We start from the raw sequence: 21,324 nt of genomic DNA, 5'->3' as shown, positions 1-21,324 counted from the left end.
ACAGGCCCTGAGGAAGGGAGAATTTAGAAATCCCTAAAGCAATGCAGTACTCCTGAAAGCCGTCATACCCTTCCAAAGGTTTCCTGAACAAGGAATGTAAAAAGACATCAACAGTGGGGACTTCTGCACCATGGGGCTATTAGGTAAACTACAGGCCATGTGTCAGTTGCAGAGATAAATCTTTCCCTGCACTTTGGTTCTACAGCACTAAGATTGGACATAGCTCCCATGGCTTGAATAGTGAATCAGCTGGTGTTATTTTACATCAGGTGATTGACTGCTGGGCAGCCCTGCCCCCCATCAAAACAGCTTATAGAGGATGGACTGGAACTGGCTGGATCAAGTCCCCCACCTCTGCTCTGGAGAGAAAGTTAGGACAACTATTTTTTCTGGAAGCTGGGCTGTGTAAAGAAAAAAACAAAAAAACAAAAAAACCCAAAAAAAACCCTGCTGCTATTTAAACAGTGTGACTGGCATGCACTTTTGATGTACGTTTAAGAGTCTGGTTCTCAAATGGTAGCACTTTTTGAATTCCCCACTCTAGTCATTCATTTCACATTTTCACAATGACTGAACTTTGGTATCAATGGTGAATTGCAACAGCCAGAGCTCAGAATTCTGTTTCTATTAACTGGCAGGTTGGAGGGGATCTGAGTAATGTCATATGCTGTTGAACTGACTGGAAGCGATGCCCACAAAGAGGAGTGTGAACCCCTTTGTAGATCAGGAGGTTCAAGAGATACATTATGCAGGTGTAAAGCTGTAAGGGAAAGCATTTCAATAGTGGGAAGGAGCAGAAGCACTCAAGCAGGCCCTTCCCCACTCTCTGGCCATAGGTGGGGCATGAGGGGAAAGGGGTGCTGAGCCAGAGACCCGTGTCCAGTATCACTCCAAGAGCCACTCAGGTTCTGCTTTGCTTCCCTCTGGTCTGTCAGGGTCCTTATTTATGACTAACAGACATACCAATATGCATATGTAAATAGGAGGCATAACTCATTCAAATGTTGACCATGGCAGAATATCTGCCATCGGCGTAACTTAAGCACTCTATTCACACCAAATCCTGTTTCGTTTTTTAAAGAAAAAAGAAAACGGCAATGAGTGCACAAAAGATGTTTTAAAATCTTTATTATTAGAAATACACATTCTATTTGCCTCCCGAAAGACCAGCAAATACAGATTCATGACAAAAGTGCCTGCACCCTAGACTGTAATTTTAACAGATGGAACAGCAATGGAAAGGGCTTAGTAAGGTGCCCTGTGTGCTACGGTCGAAAGTCAGTGTCACTACTGGCAGATCAGGACTTGGGTCCCCCAAACCCCACCATTTACCCTCCTGGAGTAAATTAAGGTGAAACTGTCACCTCCAAATTGGCCCTGAGGAGGGTGCCTGTGCCCAGTCTGGTGGATAAATAGTGCTTCTCTCCCCATCCCAATTCTAAAAGGCAGGATGGTGCCTTTCTAAGACCCCTCAAAGACAAAGCACATCTAGAACCATGGAGCCACTCAAAAGCCTTCTTGCACCAATAGCAGAATTGTGATATTGGGTGGTGAGCTGGAGGAGGTCCCATCAAGCCAACTCTAGAAGCAACAGGTGTCTTTCTGCAGAAGTTCTGAATCAACAGGATGTCCTTCCACATCAAGGGGTTTAGAATATAGACGTAAGAAATAAATGAATCCAGGGATGGGGAAGCTGTGGTCCTCCAGATGTTGGGACTCCCAATTCCCATTGGTCCCTGCTTGCATGCCCAACACACAGAATTAGTTGGAGTTGAAGTCCAGCAACATTTGGAGCAGTGTTTGGGTCTCCAAACACTACAACTCCCATCATCCCTGGCCACTGGTCCTGCTAGCGAGGGATGATGGGAGTGGACAGCTGGGGACCCAAGTTCGGGGAAACACTAATCTAGAGGGTGACAGGTGCCCCACTCCTGATGTGCATAGAAGGGCATGCCAGTAGCAATTCTGAGGGAGACTTAACCTCACAGCTGGCCGTCTCCACTGCAGGGAGAAGGAAAGAGAGGCAGGCCTCAATAAACCACCAGCACACCACTTTTGGCTAGAGGAAAGGGTGCTTAAGGTTACCACCCTGCTCAGGACTTTGGCTTGGGAGCCTCAGCAACAAGCAGTGACCAGCTAGCTTCCCTGCTCTGGGACCATTCCAAAGGTTTTGATACTGGGAAAACCCATAAAAATAAATAATTTTCTGCATGGAGAAGCTCTTGCCTCCACCTGTGGACTTAGCCCGGCAAACACTGCTCAGCTCCTGGACGGCAGGGAGTTGTGTTCCCACTGAGGGGGTCAGTTTTATTTGCAGGTAGCACAGGACACAAGGGCTACGACTATTGGCTCAGCCTTTCAGGCTGACCAAAGAGTCGCTGGACCTAACTGGGAGATGGGGAATGTCACCTGGATCCATCTTTGTGTGGGAGGGGAGATGCATGTTGGCTATAACTGTACAAAACTGATTTTTCAGATCAACAGGGTAAGTAAAACCGTTAGGAGAGAGCCCTAACCCTGCCTTCAAGGTAGATTAGAAGAAGAGAAAGGAACCATTCCAGGCTTCGGCCTAGTGCATTTTCCTCTTTTTGGGTCCAAGGTGTCTCTTCCGTTGCTTGTAGAGGTAGCGGAAATTCACAAACGGCCCTGGAGGAAGGAAAAAGTCTGAACTCCCAAGGCCAGCAGTGCCAAGAGAGAGAGAGAGAGAGAGTACTGGTACTCAAGCTCCCCAAATTACCAGTCTAACATGCTGGTAGATGGTTTTAAATTGTAATGATTGAACTATTCAATGTCTCCTGCCTTAGGTGCCTTTTGGAGAAAGGGCAGGATAGAGATTTAATAAATGAGTAACGTTATCTCTGTGAATAGTGGCCTCTCACCATGCCCTTCTGGCCTTGCAAGGCCCCAAACTACCCCTCCCCCTTAAACAACTGCAGTAGGGGCTGTGTGCCAGTATTTATTCACTTGGTGTGGCTCTGTTCCTGCCTTAGCAAACAAAGATTGGAGAAGGGAGGGCAGGAAACGTCTGGACTTTGCCAGCAATTCTTTGGGGAGAAAAAGGAATGTAAAGCAAGGTGACAATTTATGACGACCCCTAACTCTGCAGAGCTTTGTGCAAAACCTTACCCTGGGAGGAGAGTTCCCTTCAGCAGGATACTAATGATGATGATGATGATGATGATGATTACTACTACCACCAAGTTATCCAAGAACAATTCTAGTCCTCATGAAGTCCACCCCAATCCCACATTACCTTGTTTGCAAGGTAATCTGAAACTCACCTAGAAACAAGAAGACAAGGTAGAACTGGAGAAAAAGGGAGAAGGGAACGGTGATGTTCAGCGGGTAGGGCAGCATGAAGCTAAATCTCCCGGTGCTGCTGAAGATGGGAATAGCCTGAATCACGGAGACAGCTGGAAACAGAAGGAAATAGGGCTTGAGGTCAAGGCACCGTGCGGGGAAGAGCAAAGGGCTACAGTTTACATGCAGCTTCGTTCAGCCTCGATTCCAGCAAAACATGAGAACAACATGTGAACAACAGGAGGCAGGGAGCTCATCATGTGAACAACAGGAGGCAGGGAGCTCAGAAAATCAGGTAAATGTACAGCAATCGAGGCTGGAAGAATTGCTTCCAATCTTCAGGCACCCAGGACTAGGGCAGCGCTGGAGAAAATGTTACTGATAGACTCCAACTGCCATAAGCCTCAACCAGCACAGCCAACAGTCCAGGGTGACGGAAGTTGGAACCCATTCCTGGGATGGTGATGAAGATCAGATTTTAACCTCCCAGATGTGGCTAAACTGCAACTCCCATCAGCCCCAGCAAGCAATGCCAAGGGCCAGGGCTGATGGGGCTTGTAGTTCAGTGACATCTGGAGGCCCACAGGTTCCCCACATCTGGCACAGGCTGATTCTGAGCCCTGAGTGGCACTGGATGGAAAGTTTGCAGTGCTATGTAACGGGTGTCGACACAGTCGCCTGTCTCTCCAGCATACCTTCTGCCAAGATCCCCAGAGGGTAGAGGGGCATCCAGATGCTGTATCGAATCCAGGTCAGGATCTTCCATTCTATATCGAGGCACGAGAGCATGTAGAACGGATACCTGGAAGGGAAGCCCTGCAAGTCAGTGGCTCATCAGGCTCAGCCACCAAATACCCCTCAGGAGGGAAAGGAAGGAGAAAGCATGAACAATGGCAGCGAGCTGAAAAGACGTAGCACAGCCAGGGGAGCGTAGCGGTTATAGTGTCGGACTAGCACCTGGGAGACCAGGGTTCAAATCCCTACTCAGCCAAGAAAGCTCACTGTGTGCCCTTAGGCCAGTCACAGTCTCTCATCCTAACCTACATCCCAGACTCTGAAAAAATGAAGAGGAGAACCAGGTCTGCTACTTTGAGCTCCGTGGAAGAAATGTGGGATACAAATGCAACAATAAAAAGCTTCCTCGACCTGGTGCCCTCATTAAAAATAAAATAAAAAATACATTAAGAATTTGGATGGGGCTTGTGGGGGAGCACAAAAAAATATATATTATGGCCTTTGGTGCTCTGTTTTGAGCATCTGCTAAAACTATTTAGACAAGCCCTACCCAGAAGTGTAATGTTGACATGCGTTTTAATAAGTAATTGTATTTTACAATGTATACTTTTAACTGCTGATTTTCATATATATATCTCAAGGTGTCTAGCCCATCTAGTCCAACCCCCTGGAATGCAGGAATAATTGTTTACAGTGGTACCTCGGGTTACATACGCTTCAGGTTATACACTTCAGGTTACAGGCTCCACTATCCCAGAAATATTACCTCAGGTTAACAACTTTGCTTCAGGATGAGAACAGAAATCGTGCAGCAGCGGCGCAGCAGGAGGCCCCATTAGCTAAAGTGGTGCTTCAGGTTAAGAACAATTTCAGGTTAAGAACGGACCTCCAGAACGAATTAAGTTCTTAACCCGAGGTACCACTGTATATGTTTTATTTATTTTTAAAATGTTATGTATACTTTATATTTACTCAATAGGTTTTTATAATTAAAGCGGTATAGACAAATTCGGTCAAATTAACTAAATTTACTAATTAACCCAGCTCGAACCAAGTCTATCACCTCAATCTGCGGATCTTGCACTTCTGCAAGCTCCACACAATGTCTGCTTGCAAGAAGCCATTCCTTGAGCGTGGCAGCACCTGTACTTTGGAACTCCCTCCCTATTGACACCTGGCAGGCACCTTCGCAGCACTCTTTTGGATGCCTGCTGCAAGCTTTTATGATTCAGCAGGCCTACCTGTACACATGATTAAGTTAAAATGTTCTTAAAATTTGTTTTTAGGAGTCTTACTAGGCTTTTTAAATTTTTGGAGTATGTTTTTATTTTATTTGTATTTTTGTTACCTAGGCTCCTTTGCAAGGAAAGGTGGGATGTAAATTTAACAAATTTAAAAAAGTAAATGAAAACAAATTGGGGCGTCAGATACAGCTCATGGGCCCTGAGTTAGTCACCCTGGGTCTACAACTGGCTGGTCTCCTGGGTTTCAGATGGCAGCATTTCCCAGCCTGACCTGGAGATGCCAAGGATCGAACCTGGAACCTTCTGCATGCAAAGCAGATACTCTACCTCTGAGCTACAGCCCTTCACTCACTGCAGGGAGTGGAGGGAAGCAAATGAGGGGTTAAGCCAAGCTTCCTCAAACTCAGCCCTCCAGATGTTTTTGGCCTACAACTCCCATGATCCCTAGCTAGGGGGGCCAGTGGTCAGGGATTATGGGAATTGTAGTCTCAAAAAACACCTGGAATGCTGAGTCTGAGGAAGTCTGGGTTAAGCTGAGCAGGCCACAGCACAGACAGTGGCTTCCTTTCAGCTGAGATATAAATGAAAGGGTTAAGCCTGAGCTCAGCTGTGTTCTGTGTTGAGGAATGATTTGAATATGGAAGGGAGAGGCGGTCGGGGGGGGGGGTCACAGAGGAAACCACAGAAGGGGAGGGTGCTCTTGTGTTTGGGTCCTGCTCACGGGCTTCCCAGAAGCATCTGGTTGGCCACTGTGAGAAATTGAACAGGATCCTGGGCTGGATGGGCCATTGCCTGGCTGGACAGAGCAGCCTGGGACTGCAAAGCAAGATTCCCCGATACCTGAAGATCTCCACCATGCTCCAAATATAGAAGATGAAGAAGACGACAGCTTTGCTCTGCATTTCTTCCACACCTCCAAGGACAAGTAACAACACAAAGTTTCTCCCAAAGACCTGGAGCAGGAAGAGGGGAGAGAAAGACGTAGAAGCGTTTGCAACAGATAAATGGTATACACGTAGCAATCTCTCTGCCTGCATCTCTCTAAGCCAGAGGTTAGGAGGGAGCTAGTACTGTATTCAACATGCTTCCAGATCATGAGAGCAATTGACCTCCATGTGATTTAGCTCCTCTTCCTGTGAAAAGGAGAACAGAAATTAATGTGTGAAAGGCTCTGCCAGACTGCCAATTAAGGCTGCCCACATGAAAACAGGCCCAAGACTGGAGACAGGCAGGATCAAACCAGGGTGGTGTAGTGGTCAGAGTGCCAGGCTAGGACCTAGAAGCCCACAGGGCAACCCTGGGCCAGTCACTCTTCTCAGCTGAACCTACCTCGCAGGGTTGCTGTGGGGATAAAACTGGGGAGGACCACATAGGCCACCTTGAGATCCCCAGAGGAATGATGAGGCTCAGTGTGGTGCAGTGGTTAGAGTGCTGGACTAGGACTTGGGAGACAGGGTTCAAATCCCACACTCGGTCATGAAGCCCTCTGGGTGACCTTGGCACAGTCACTGCCTCTCCAGGAGAGAGAAGCTAAGGTGCACAATTGAGGAGGGCTCTGCCACAGCCTCCCCATTCTGTTGGAACTCCAGCAGAGAAAGAGAGAGAGATAAAGGGCATTTGGCTGAGATGGGAGCCAGGAGGCCCTGGCCAATTTTGGAATATGGCCCCTGGAGTCACCAGAGAGGGGTTGCTGGCTCTCTAAGTGCAATTACCTGGAGGATGACAGGCATGAAAGGAGCCCGGACCAGACCAATCAGGGTGTTCACAATTTCAATGAGAGACAGCGTCTGGCAGAAGTACATCATGTCTGCCATCGTGTGGAAAGTATCAAAGAAAGAGTCTGCAAGAAAGAGGCAGGCAAGAAGGTTACTCTTTGGAACTCCTTAAAAAAAGAGATCGTTGCACCTTGGAAATTGAAAAATGACCGGATCCAAAGAACAGGGGAACTTTGCAAGGGGAACTCTGGAGTCAGGCTTCTCAGAGAACGGTTTCTTCAGCCACTGTGTTTTCAAGTATGTTGGCTGGAGGCCTCTGCATAACAACTAACATGTCTGATAACAACAACAACAACAACAACAAAATTTATGGCTGCCTTATATTAAGGCAAACCACTGATTCCCATCTTGTCTATTCCAAACAGCAGCAGCCCCCCCAGGCCCTCTTTCCAGCCCCTTCCGTTCAAGATAAGAGTTGTAGCGGTCCACAGTTTGGGGGGTGGTGTGTGTCAAAGATCAATTACTATTTTTGCAGTGCCCTTGAGTTGCCCAATCAGCATGAAAAGAAAACTATGTAAACACCGAGAAGCCTTCTAATTGCAGCCAATCGGAGTGAAAGGAAGTGAGTCAGCCACTGAGGACTGGTTCCTAGGGTCACTCTGAAGAATGTGTAGGAAGATCCCACAACAAGAGTTGTTGTTCTGTATGCTTTAAAGCAAGAGTTTAAGAATGCTGCAAGCGACTTCCGCTTCAAAAGAACGTGCAAGTTCCATACAACAGAATTTCAAGTACAGTGGTACCTCGGGTTACATACGCTTCAGGCTACATACACTTCAGGTTACAGACTCCGCTAACCCCCTCCCCACCTTCTCACTATATAGAAAGGTCCGGTGACTTCTGTTTCAGTGTATCTGAAGAAGTGTGCATGCACACGAAAGCTCATACCTAGAACTAACTCAGTTGGTCTTTAAGGTGCTACTGGAAGGATTTTTTTTATTTTGTTTTGACCATGGCAGACCAACACGGCTACCTATCTGTAACATCCGCTAACCCAGAAAGAGTACCTCGGGTTAAGAACTTTGCTTCAGGATGAGAACAGAAATCGTGCTCCGGCGGCGCAGCAGCAGCAGGAGGCCCCATTAGCTAAAGCGGTGCTTCAGGTTAAGAACAGTTTCAAGTTAAGAACGGACCTCCAGAACAAATTAAGTACTTAACCCGAGGTACCACTGTAAACACAACTTAAGTCACTCTGAAAGATGACACTGGAGCACTCCAAATCATTTGCCCATGTATGTGCACAGAAAACACCAGATCTAGCCCAAGGGAGATCTGCACTGACTGCTGCAATGCATCCCCATTTATTATTATTATTGCATAACTGCAAGATTATTGTATAATCTTAGAAGGGGGTGTGGCTGTATCTATTGTGAAACAGCCCTGAACTTCTGCATGTGCCGCTCTACTGCTGCTCAAGGACCTTTTAAATGAGAGCAGCCAGGGATTGAACTTGGCAGCGGAGCACCAGCCGGCAGGGACAAGAGGACGAAGAGGGTCACTTGCCTTTCCCCAGCATGAAGAGCCGAACTGTCATGTTCACGAAAATCCATGAGTAGCCCAGGAACTGCACAAGGTTGTACATGAAGAGGTAGCCTCTCTTCAGGTGCCGGAAAGCTGCAAGGCATTGTAGAAGAAGAGGGGCTAAATGGCAGAAGTCAGTGGAATACAAGATCCTGTCTGGTCGGAGGCACGATGACAAAGGCTTTCTTTTATATACATTCATTTTTCACACCGCACATAAAACTACGTAACCATGTTGCTTAAAAATATCAAATTGAATTCTTACAGTTCACACCAAAAAACTTTTCCACATATTACTGTGAGATCTCGGTGGGTTATGAACGCAATCTTCTTGACACACATAATCCAAAAACGGTTGCCACACATTAGAGAAAAGATGGGGGTTAGAATGCCCTTTGTCACACGAATCTGGCATGCCAGCTTTTCAGCCAGGGCCATTGTCCGTGCTCTGGAGCACCATGCTTCAACGTTGAAGCCCAAGGCAGTTCGCCATCATCGCGTGACTATTTCCATATGTGTTCCTGCAAGGAGGAATGTTAAAAGGTCTTTATGAGCAGCTGCTGGAGCAGACATGTCCTTTAATTCCAAGTAAATCAAGTTGGAGGGGAAGGCTGCAGCTCCAGTTTGTGTATTAAACTCAACTCTTTAAATACCAGAACCCAAAATGGGGAAACAGATTTGCAAAACCACCACATATGTCTGTAGGATCCAGTCTCTCCATATTCCCTCCAACAGGTTGATGTTGCCCCTGGTATCATGTGGGTTATTCACAAGGGGGAAAGGTGCCACCTATGTAAGAGTTTCAAAGAAGATTCCCTTAATTGGGCCAAAACTGTTTTAAAATGTGTTTTCCCCGCAAAGCAGGTTTCATTACTTGAAGGTCCGTTTCCCAGAATTCCCAAATTCTACCTCTATTAATATTTAGTGTATAGTTGATACTATACACCCTTTGATTTAGCAGGAACATTGACCGTAAGTTTATAGAATCATAGAATTGTAGAGTTGGAAGGGACCCATGAGGGCAATCTAGTCCAGCCCCTTGCAATGCAGGAATCTTTTGCCCAATGAAATTAAGAGTCTCATACTCTACCAACTGAGCTATCCCAGTACTTTTCATGTTTAATTGCTTAGTTGTTCTAAAGCGGCCAACACTTGGTCTGACTGAATGGTGAGTACATGGTTTTAGCAGAAAGAAAAGCAACCAATCAAAATTAAACTGTGACCACGTTGCATTTCTAATCTTAACCAAAATCTGTTCTTCATGTAGGGAGAAAACATTTACACAAAAATCCCTAAGTCTATATAGACCTGCTTGTTCCCAGTCTTCCCAGTCCATCGTACCTCCAGCTTCACAAAATATGGGGTGGTATCTAAACTGGGAGATTGGAGGAGCAGTAAAGAAATCTTGCTGGCAAAGAAAGAAGGTTTACCAGACAAAAGTTACTGGCTACTTACGGTCTTTGGGGATGCGGTTCTCTATGCTGATTTTGTTGACCCTTTCTTCCTCCTAAAAAATGAGCAAGATGGGTTTTTAGCAAGTGTTTAGTGCCATTGGGAAGCCGCCTGCTGATTTTTGGGACAGACCTTTGCCCAAAAACAAAACAGAAAAACCAACTCAACAACATCCAACGTGAGCTGATGTTGAGCCAGCGTGTTCTTGGACGATGGTGTCTGTTGGACAATTCAGATGGCCTCCAGTTTCAGCTCTTTTTTCCCCCCTCCAGCCCCCAACTTGCCTGGGGCATTCTCTTTCATTTTTGCTTTCATTTTAAATTGCCTCTCCTCCTCTTTCTCAAAAGTCCCTGCTAAGTATTGCCTTCCATTTGCAGTTGCTACTTAATCACTTCGCAGTCCTGTCTGCCTTTAACAAAATCTGCCTTTGCAAAAAACAACACTACTTAGCATTTAAAATAGCACAGTTCAAAGTGCTTCGTACACTCACTGTAATGTTTAGACAACTTATTCTACCACTTCATTACAATGGCCTCTTAGGCAGAGTACAATAAACTCAATCCAATGAAAATAAAAATGACTTCGAACGAACTATTACATCAGAATTAATCAGTTAAAATGCCTGCTGGAATTTTATTTTTTAAATAAAAAGGTTTTCAGTAGGCAGAAGTTCAACAGGGAGGGAGCCTGTCTGGCCTCAGCTGGAAGGGAGTTCCATGGAACCAGCCCCACAATACTGGATGCACAGCTCCTGGTGGGCATTCTAGCCATGGGGTAGCAACAATTATTATATTATTATATTATTTATATACCACCCTCTATCAAAAGATTTCAAGGCAGTGTACAACATTAAAAACACATTACAGAACATCACTGATTAAAAACATAATTAAAAACAGAGTAAAAAGCATACCGACAGATAGCCTAATAATAAAACAATCATTCCACTCCCCCATACTTTTGCAGGCCATAGAATATTTAACAGCCATAGGCCTGGTTAAAGAGGAATATTTTTGCCTGGCACCTCAAGGACATGTAATGATTGCGCCAGGCGAGCCTTTCTGGGGAGAGTATTCCACAGTTGGGGAGCTACCACAGAAAAGGCCCCATTCTCTTGTTGCCACATTTCTGGGATGGGGGGCATGGAGAAGGTCCTCAGATGACAACTGCAGGGTCCGGGTCGGTTTGTATGGGGAGAGGCAATCCTTACAAGTCTTGAGGTCCTGAGCCATGTAAGGCTTCATAGGTCGATACCAGCCCTTTGGACTGGGCCTGGAAACTAACAGTGACTCCCCCCAAAGACTTCAGTAGTTGGACAGAGATGCATGGACCCAAATTGTGGCGGGCCTTGTAAATATATAGTAGAGCCTTGAACCTGGCCTAGGAGAGCATAGGCAGCCAGTGCAAGCATTTGAACACTGGAGTTACGGGCTGGCAATACAGTGGCACTTTGGTTCTCAAACGCCGAAAACTCAAAAGTAACTGTTCCAGTTTTCAAACGTTTTTCAGAAGCCGAACGTCCAATGCAGTTGTCAGCTATTGTTTATGGGATGCCTGCACCAATCAGAAGCTGCGTCTTGGTTTTCGAACCTTTTGGAAGTCAAACGGACTTCCAGAACGGATTAAGTTTGGCGCTTTTGTTTTGGCTATTTATTTTGCGTTTTTGTTTTTGAGGCTTTTCTGGTTAATTTGTTTTTGTGACTGTGTGGAACCCAGTTCAGCTACTGATTGATTGATTGTGTGACTGCAGAAATGGATGAAAGCCCCCCATCCAAACAATGACTATCATCAGTGAAGTTACGAAATTATTATTTTTAAAATTTTTATCAACTACAATACTGTCTTATTTATTTTCTAGTACAGTACATTGATTATTGCTTTCATACTGTGGATCAATGGTCTTGTTAAATAGTAAAATTCATGTTACATTTCTGCTTTGGGGGTTGTTTTTAAAAGTCTGGAACGGCTTAAATCGTTTTGCATTACTTTCTACAGGAAAGCGTGCCTTGGTTTTGGAACGCTTTGGTTTTGGAAGAGACTTCCGGAACGGATTAAGTTTGAGAACCAAGGTACCACTGTAGTCTGTTTCCATCATCAGCCAAGCAGACAGGCCCACATGTCCTCATGGCGCAGGGATGGGACAGAGCACACTGTGGATCACTGGCTAGGCCTTACTTTGGCTTTCAGCTCCATCTCAGCATCCGACTCATCCAACCAACGATCAAAGTCCGGAGCAAGGAACAGCGGCCGCTTCTCCTGCCTGGTCAGCCGTTCCCACCACTGGCTCTCCTTCTTCGTTACGGTGATGTTCAGCTGCCTCTGTGTCATTTTATAGGCTGGCTGAAAGAAGACAACCACAGAGCACCGGTACTGAGTCACACAGAATTCTGGAGTTGGAAGGGAGCCCCCAAGGCTCATCTAGTCCAACCCCTGCAATGCAGGAATCACAGCTAAAGAGGCCCCGACAGACCCCCCCCAACCTCTGCTTGAAGACCTCCAACGGAGGAGAGTCCGCCACCTTCCGAGGGAGACCGTTCCATTATCAAACAGCTCTGGGTTGAAAATAACTTCATCAAAAATCGCACGCGCGCGCACACACACACACACACACAAGCACTGTTGTGGATAACCTGCAGTGCTACTCAACACAGGCTATCCTGGCCTTGCAAAAGCATCCATACCAAGCTACTAATTCGCAACTTTTAAAACTGAATGTTCAGATTTGTGACCCAAGCCGTTACTGCACAGGTGAGGAAGCTCCGCCTGCACGCCAGCCTTGGCCCAACAGGATTCTTTTCACCTGACATCGTGATGCAGGTAAGGACAAGCCTTCAAAGGTACGTTCTAGAGCTGGAGGGCACTGATAGGTGCTGGGTGCAGCGGCGGAGCATATGCCCACGCTGTGCAGGGCGGGTGCACTCCCAAGGGGGGCGTGGCATGGAGGGTGCCCTCCCAAGCGCGGGATAGCCACTCGGGTGTTTGGAGAGGTGTGCGCGCCCTGCAGCTGCCCACCCGCGACTCCCAAGCCTCCCCCAAGCTGTCAAATTGAAGGGGGAAGGGGGGAATGTCGCTGGCAAAGTGGCACAGCTCCCCCCTTACCCCAACGGCTCGGGGTAGGCTTGGGAGTCACAGGTGGGCAGCTCGCCAAATGTCACCCCCTTCAGTGAGGGCACCAGGGGCTCTCATCCCCCACCGCACCCCTTCCTACGCCCCTGGCTGGATGTGCACCTTACTCCTGGAGGAGAAAGCAGTTTCCACTGCTGAAATGGAGGGCGCTCAAATATTCATTTTAGCAGTGGTTTAAAGAGACCCTGAGCCTCAAAACGGCCCTGCGACGACGGTTGCAGGTAGTGTGTTCAGTGAATATTTTGCCATTCAGTGGCAAAAAATACCAAGGGCGCTGCGACCTTCAATGAACTTTCAGAGGGGTGTGGCCCTGTTCCTAGACGTAAGGGGTAATACTAATGCCATTGCTGTAAGATACATTTTGACATAAGTAACGACTTTGCAAAATACCCACAAAATTCATGTCTATTGTGCACTCCTTGTTTGTTGATTTGGCACAGAATGTACCATATTTCACACCGGAAGCAGCAAGGCTCTCTTCCTCTTAGGCCATCAGGATACTTCAGTTAGGTGCCTGTCAGTCTGATAGCCAAAACCATTCTTTATCATACTATGATGGTTACAACTGAACAAGGCTACACAGTCAAGAATTATGGAGTCATTTCTGTGCAGATTTCTGTAGCACTTTGACATGTGACTACGACTGGAAAGCCATCCCTTCTCTTGCTTCACAGTAATTTGGTGCTATCCAGGATTAGTTAAAACAAACCCATTTTTCAATGGCTCTACTTTGAGCACGACTAACTTCAGGGTTCTCTCACTGTCTTTCATAACTTGTTTGGGTTACTTTGTACAACCAGTTCTGTGTACAGCCGGCCCCTATCTGTGTGCTCGACTGGGGCCAATTTCTTATTTCTCACTTGTCAGGGTTTGGAACTCTACAGTTGTGACTGAGCTTTTGGCATAGAAATCACAATTGCTCCAGCTTCTAAGGGGGCTTTGACATTTCTGTTCCCTTGCAGGCAGGAGGATTGCAGAAATTAAGATCCAGGCAGGCAGGTTCCCCCATCCAAGCGGTTAGGTGAGCACTGCAGGAAACTTGAGCCAGGTATCTGATACTTAAGTGGCTCCAAGGAACTCTCTAGGATAAGCAGAAGCAGGTAGCTCTAGGATGCTGGCATGTAGGCAGAGCAGGTTCTTGCCCAAGGCAGGAAGCATTAGCCAACTTCATTGGCTAATACCACAACCTACGCACAGGATTCTGGCTTATCACACAAACAGTGCTGACTGGAATTTCAGAGTTGCAAAAACCACTGAGCAATCCCACATGCTGATCTTATCTACATAGCTGCATGGCCACACCATCATTCTCTGAAACAGCAAACTCAAGATGGGAATCACTGAGAAACAAAAGGGGGTATTGCAGTGCTGGAGGAGACTCTTGAGAGTCCCATGGACTGCAAGAAGACCAAACCTATCCATTCTTAAGGAAAACTGAGTGCTCACTGGAAGGGCAGATCGTGAAGCTGAGGCTCCAAGACTTTGGCCACCTCATGAGAAGAGAAGACTTCCTGGGACAGACCCTGATGTTGGGAAAGATTGAGGGTACAAGGAGAAGGGGACGGCAGAGGACGAGATGGTTGGACGGTGTTCTCGAAGCTACCAGCATGAGTTTGACCAAACTGCAGGAGGCAGTGGAAGACAGGAGTGCCTGGCGTGCTCTGGTCCATGGGGTCACAAAGAGTCGGACACGACTAAACGACTAAACAACAACAACAACAGTGAAGTTGGGAAATCTTAGTATGTTAAACTTTGGTTCATGTAGGCGTGATGCATTGTGGCAGAGTAAAAACTGTGGATTTCTGGGAAATAGAGATCTGGTCTCTTTACAGTGGTGCCCCGCAAGACGAATGCCTTGCTAAACGAAAAACCCGCAAGACGAAAGGGTTTTCCGATTTTTAGTGGCTTCACAAGACGAATTTCCCTATGGGCTTGCTTCGCAAGACGAAAGCCCATAGGGAAATCTCCGGGGACAGCGGGGAAGCGCAGCGCGCCTTCTCCTCTGTTCCCGGACCTGTCCTGAAGGCTTGCGGTGGGAGGTCCGGGAACAGAGGAGAAGGCGCGCAGCGCTTCTCCTCTGTTCCCAGGGCTTGCGGTGGGAGGAGGGTTTTTCTTCCCCATCGCCAACATTCAGAAGGCTGTTCTGAAGGCTGGCGGTGGGAAGAAAAGCCCTTCTCCCCCGCCAGCCTTCAGAAGAGTTCCCCGCAGGGCTCTCCAAGCTGCGGATAGCAGCCTCCTGCCCCTATCCGCAGCTTGGAGAGCCCTGCGGGAAAGTCCTGCAGGGCTCCCCAAGCTGCAGATGTCTGCCCTGCGCGAGGGCCGCTCTACTTCAGAGCGCCCCTCGTGTGGGGCAGCAGGCTGCTATCCGCAGCTTGGAGAGCCCTGCGGGGAAGTCCTGCAGGGCTCCCCAAGCTGCAGATGTCTGCCCCGCGCGAGGGCCGCTCTGCTTCAGAGCGCCCCTCGCGCCGGGCAGCAGGCTGCTATCCGCAGCCTAGGCAGCCCTGCAGGAACTCTTCAGAAGGCTGTTCTGAAGGCTGGCGGTGGGGAGAAAAGTCCTTCTCCCCCCACCAGCCTTCAGAAGAGGTCCGGGGACAGACTGTCCCCGGACCTGGTCTGAAGGCGGTCTCCCTAGGAACGCATTAATTGATTTTCAATGCATTCCTATGGGAAGCCGTGCTTCACAAGACGAAAAACTCGCAAGAAGAAAAAACTTGCGGAACGAATTAATTTCGTCTTGCGAGGCACCACTGTAATTGTAAAACTCCGTCTTTAGAAGTGTAGATCAAATTGCCTCCTGACTCTAGGCAGGATGCTATGTTATCTGGTTTGCAGATCCTGGCATAGATGGGCTTGAATATGGATGGAGTGTGAAAAGTTGCAAAAGGCTATCAGGTAATTTACAGCTCAAGAGCCTGGTATGGATCAGAGAAGTCTGGGAAGGGAGAGCCTTTGGATCTCAAGGTCTCTGAGAATAAACAAGGTTCAGCTGTGTGGGTCTTCTGACAATCAGGAGTTATTGTCTCATCATACGGCCATTGGCAAATTGGTAATTAACCCAAAGAAATGATTGGTTCCCAAACCTGTATTCCAAGGATAAAGGTTTGGGGAATTCAAATGCAAATTGCAGACTACCTTGCCCTGGTGTTTGCCTGAGGGCGTTTGACCAGAAGAACAGACTTTGTGACTTCTTACTATGCTTTGAACTACTGATTCTTTGTGAGTATGTTTTAGTTAGTGATATTATGCAATGTTGTTATTTTTCTTGTTTGTAACCTTTTAAGAAATGTGCAAGCTTTTACTCTTTGAGTAGCTTTTTCAATAAATCTGGAAAAGGACTTTTGCCCAGAGAAGCTGAACTGGTGCTTGACCACTTAGTACACACTACCTGTTGGATTTCTGTCTGCGTCACAGTAAAGTGACACAGGGCTGGGCAACCTGGTAAATATTGAAGTAGGGTTCTCCTCCTCCTTGGACCCCATCTGAGGGTTGACCCAGGAGAGGAGGTGGCGGCAGCTTATGATTTGTTTTGTGACCTCGCATAACTACCTGTCTCCCTGCCAGGTCTGGCCGGCGTTTGGAGGACTGGTCAAGCGGGGGTGGATACGGTAGTTGCGTGATTGCTACAGGTATAAGCACTGTTTTTTAAGTTAAAAAATGAGGTGTCAGTACTCATATCCTGATAAAAGTGCTGTTGGTCCAGCACAAAATGGCTCCAATAAGCAGCAAAAAGAAGTGAGAGCCTCTGTCGTGTAATTGTTACAGTGCTGGACTGGGACCTGGGAGACCAGGGTTCAAATCCCTGCTCAGTCACTGTCTCTCTGCCTGATCTGCCTCACAGGGTTGCTGTGAGTATAAAATAGAAAGCAGGAGAAGTCTGAGCTCCTTGGAAAAAAAGGTGGGATGTAAATGTAAGGGGGGAGGGAATAAAATTAATATTCTGTACCAGTGAGTACCGTCACAGAGGAAGTTCTGAGTATAAGCGTACTCGGGGGAACTCTGAAGGTTGCATAGGTATACGCAGAAAACCACCCATGAGAGACAAAACTCCAAAGCACCGTCCACCTGTTGGTCAGAGTACTGGCCTTGTAATTCAGCTGAAGGAAAACACCAGAAGCCGTTACCTTCGGGTCCACTGGTGCCAGGAACTCAATTTGAAATTCATACACGTTGTCTCCCTTGGCTCCATGGCCTTGAGCTAGGAAGAAAAACAAGCAGAAGTAAGAAACCTACTTGAGAATTGCAGGAAGTGGTACAACTCTGCAACTGAATGACAGCTCCGTTTCTCAGAAGGCTTTCCAGGTTAATTGTCCGTCTGTCCTTCCTGAATTTTTTTTTTTTTAAAGCAGGTAAAAGATAAATCAGAAACACCAGGACTTGGCCCTCTGCAGGGCATAGTGACGCATCCAGGCACAACCCGCCACATATCAAGTCTGGTGTCAAGGAACAGCTAAAATTGACAAGAGTTCACTTCTGTCCTCATCATGGCTAGCACCTTCATTGACATCTTTCAGAACCAGGTAAAGGCTGCCCAAGCTTCTTGTCTTCGTTATGGGGGTCATTTTTGCTTTGTTTTAATTGTTTAATATAGTTATGTTTATGTTTTTAAATGTGTTGTTAGTCACTTGGAGACCTTTGGGTAACAAGCAACTAACAAGTCCAATAAACATTAACAACAACAACAACAACAACTAATAATAATAATAATAATGCATTTTAATGTGGTAAGTGTGCCCCCCCCACAGGCCATATTCTGGAAGCTGCAGTTAGTTAAGGGTTCTGAGAATGAGTAAAGGGGTAAAGGGGCCCCTGACCATTAGGTCCAGTCGCAGACTACTCTGGGGTTGCGGCGCTCATCTCGCTTTACTGGCCGAGGGAGCCGGCGTACAGCTTCCGGGTCATGTGGCCAGCATGACAAAGCCGCTTCTGGCGAAGCAAAGCAGCGCACAGAAACTCTGTTTACCTACCCACCGGAGTGGTACCTATTTATCTACTTGCACTTTGACGTGCTTTTGAACTGCTAGGTGGGCAGGAGCAGGGACCGAGCAACGGGAGCTCACCCCGTTGTGGGGATTCGAACCGCCGACCTTCTGATCGGCAAGTCCTAGGCTCTGTGGTTTAACCCACAGCGCCACCCGGGTCCCAGGCGTGCACATAAAAGGTAAAGGTAAAGGGACCCCTGACCATTAGGTCCAGTCGTGACCGACTCTGGGGTTGCAGCGCTCAACCCTTAACAAACTACTGCTCCCAGGATTCTTGAGGAGCAGCCATTAGTGTTTAAAGTGGTATCATAGTACTTTAAATGTATGGTGTGTAAGTGGACCCCCCCTATGTAATAATGAGTTCAAAGACAGGATTTGGGTTGAGGTTTTGGGGTTTTTTTGAAGTAATGCAATGCATTGCTCTTACAAGTTTTTAGACATAAGGCAAATCCATGATGAGGAATCAGAAGATCAAAATAAAAACCAAACAAACATTTGCATTGTATCCACTTATCTTTCAAATTTGAATGTCAGTTCCTTATGCAACAGCAACAGTACACAAGATGTTTTGGAAGAGAGAGATCATTATTAGCAGGGCTTATAGTCAACTCAATAGATCAGGGAAATTTCGCTGCTATATTCAAATAGGTTGAATTTTGTTTGAAATTATGGGACAGGTGTGGAAGGATGGAATGTAAGCCTCCAAAGTCATGTTAATTTTACAGATACAGTAGTGGCTTTTATGTTTTAGGCCTTGTGACAAAAAAACCCCCACGCTTTTAAAATGCAAATACGGCTTCTCCTTCCACAGCCCCCAGAGCAAAAGTTTAACAAAAATCAGAAGGAAACAGTGATTTTAAAAAAGGATATTACATATTATTTATCGATTCTAAATTGCCATCTACTGCGTAAAATCTTGCCACAGCAAGATCCCAAAGCCATTTTCTTCCAGAAAGAATCATGAAAACACAACAAAACTGACCTACCTTTGAAATGGAGCACATTGTCTGTAATTGTGATGTCAGGATCCTGCAGAGAAAGAGGAAAAAGAAAAAGAGCCGTATTGGATCTGATAAAGGTTTTCATTAGCCCATTTGCTTGTATTTAAATTACCCGAGGTGCCTTCAACAACCTTTTGTATCTTATTGCACCTCACTTTTGTAGCTCTTGCCTGAGAAGCGGCTTCATAAGCCTACAAATATATTTTTAAAAACCATTTACAGAATTGTTGTAGAAGGGGTGTTATCCGTTTGTGGTGGTTTTGTTCCTGGTTTTATCATGTATTTTGTGCCTTTATTTTGTATTTGCAGATGAAGGGTGGATAATAATAATAATAATAATAATAATAATAATAATAGAAGCAGACTATCAGAGACAGGGATCTGCAGAGGTTGGCATAATGGTAATTTTATCACGCTTTTATCCCAGCAGATTCTAAGCTGCTGTTCATCACGGCTTGGAGTGGGAAAGCACATACTTTTATTCAAATCCCCACTCAGCCATGAAGCTTGTGGGCATAGCTGTCAACTTTTCCCCTTTTTTAAAGGGAAATTCCCTTATTCCAAATAAGATTCCTCGCAAGAAAAGGGAAAAGTTGACAGCTATGCTTGTGGGGTGACTTTGGGCTTGCTCTCAGAATACCCTACTTCACAGGGTTGAGCTGGCTTAACATTGTGTATTTTATGTGTATTTTAACAAACTGAAAAGTGTGAAAGAATATGAGTCACGGGGGGCATGAAAAGTGTATGTATGGACTTGTGCTTAGCGTACGTTTTTCATTAATGTTTTTAACATTGATTTATAGATTATAAATGCCGTACTGAATCACGGATCATGTACAGTAATAAAGAGTTTTTGCTGCAACCATGATGTTTAGCTTTTTTTTTTTTAAGCTGCTGTTTCGTTAAGAGTGTTTTACAGATTGTAATTATTTTATTGATTTGTTTTATGTGTGCTGTATTTGGGATGTTCTCTTTCATTTTATGTTTTTGTCAGCCGCTTTGAGATGCATTTTGAATGATTTTACAAATATAAATTAATTACAACACCAAATACATATTCATAAAATAAGATTTCTCTGAATGGAAAGCGGCATCGAAATGCAATAAATCGAATCAAATTAAAAGTTTTTAGCAATACCCTTATAGCGCCGGAGACCAGTGCAGGATTTACGGGGGAAACTTTCCTGTAGGAGAAGGGTTGTAAAAGGGAAAGGTGTGCCAAGGTGTGCAAAATCCTGAGAACTGTAGTCTTTAGTTCCTTGCACCCTGTGGGGGGGGGGACACTACAATTCCCAGGATTATCTGCAGGGGAGAGGAATGTGTGTTAACTGTGTGCTGTGTCAAATGTAGGTGTGTGAAATGTATGTGGTATGCACACATGCGCACAGGGAACCAACCAGATCGAAGAGATAATAACCTGCTTTCTCCCTTCACCTTTGCACACCCACTTGCCCCTGCGGATCCCGCCGGGCAAAACCGGCACACACACCATGTTACTAAAGAACGAGGATTGCATTATTAACTTGCATGGCCCTGAAGCCGCCTCTGCAAACAGCCTGAGGCCTGCCCATGTTGATGCCCAATAAAGCACCCCCAAAACGCTCCTCGGCCAAGTGGGGATCGGTGGCGATCAAGGAGCACGAATGCTTCGCCGTGGAAGCACCTGCGGGCGTACCTGTCGCTCTAGGGAATTTTTTTTTTGGGGGGGTGCTTTATTGGGCATCAATAAAGCACCTGCGCCCCCCCCCCGGGAAGTGGGGTATCTATAGGGCACCCGGGAGGGTGGGGAGAAGAGAGGCTGCCCCAGAATCCCTTGGGCAGGAGTGGGGGAGGGAAAGGCCGCAGGGGAGACTGCGTGTTGGGGGGGGGGCGACCGACACCTACCTAACCCCCCCACCCCCACCCCGGCTCCGCAGCCCACCGGGCCAGGCGCTCACCTGGACGTCGCTGAGCTCCACGCGCAGGTAGAGCTGGTGGTGCCGCTGCGCCCAGTGCACCTGCGGGGTCAGGCTGGCGTCGGCGCTCGGCATCCTCTTCCTCGCGTCTTGTGCGGGAAGCGCCGGGAGGAGAAGGCAGAGAAGCAAGCGAAGGGGCGGCGCCAATGGTGCCCGCGCGGATCGGGAGCGCGCGGCCACGTGCGCGTGAGCCCTCTCCGCTTCTCGGGACGCGCGCGACCCTAACAGACTCCGCCTCG

General features: G+C 46.8%; 1 protein-coding gene across 1 annotated transcript; it reads right to left on the bottom strand.

The window, feature by feature from the left end:
* Positions 1–1,111: 1,111 nt before the first annotated feature.
* On the bottom strand, positions 1,112–21,237 carry HACD3 (3-hydroxyacyl-CoA dehydratase 3). Its single transcript, XM_081839131.1, has 11 exons — positions 21,068–21,237; positions 19,116–19,158; positions 17,272–17,345; positions 12,200–12,364; positions 10,028–10,079; positions 8,555–8,665; positions 6,992–7,119; positions 6,120–6,232; positions 3,996–4,102; positions 3,282–3,413; positions 1,112–2,646 (listed from the first exon to the last, which is right to left on the bottom strand). The coding sequence occupies exons 1-11, from the start codon at positions 21,158–21,160 to the stop codon at positions 2,570–2,572; spliced, it is 1,095 nt and encodes a 364-aa protein (XP_081695257.1). The 5' UTR covers positions 21,161–21,237; the 3' UTR covers positions 1,112–2,569.
* Positions 21,238–21,324: the final 87 nt, after the last annotated feature.

The sequence above is a fragment of the Podarcis erhardii genome, assembly GCF_964252035.2.
Source record: "Podarcis erhardii genome assembly, chromosome: 14".
Classification (NCBI taxonomy): domain Eukaryota; kingdom Metazoa; phylum Chordata; class Lepidosauria; order Squamata; family Lacertidae; genus Podarcis; species Podarcis erhardii.
The sequence above is the reverse complement of the archived record's forward strand: the minus strand, read 5'-3'. Positions and strand labels throughout refer to the sequence as shown.

Bases quoted from the DNA above. Each gene is read 5' to 3' on its own strand.
- HACD3 (XM_081839131.1), bottom strand. From the start codon at position 21,160: ATGCCGAGCGCCGACGCCAGCCTGACCCCGCAGGTGCACTGGGCGCAG. The intron at 17,346-19,115 runs GTAGGTCAGTTT...TTTTCTTCCTAG, and splicing joins CAATGTGCTCCATTTCAAAG to CTCAAGGCCATGGAGCCAAG. The intron at 2,647-3,281 runs GTGAGTTTCAGA...TCCTTCCTCCAG, and splicing joins CCTTGTCTTCTTGTTTCTAG to GGCCGTTTGTGAATTTCCGC.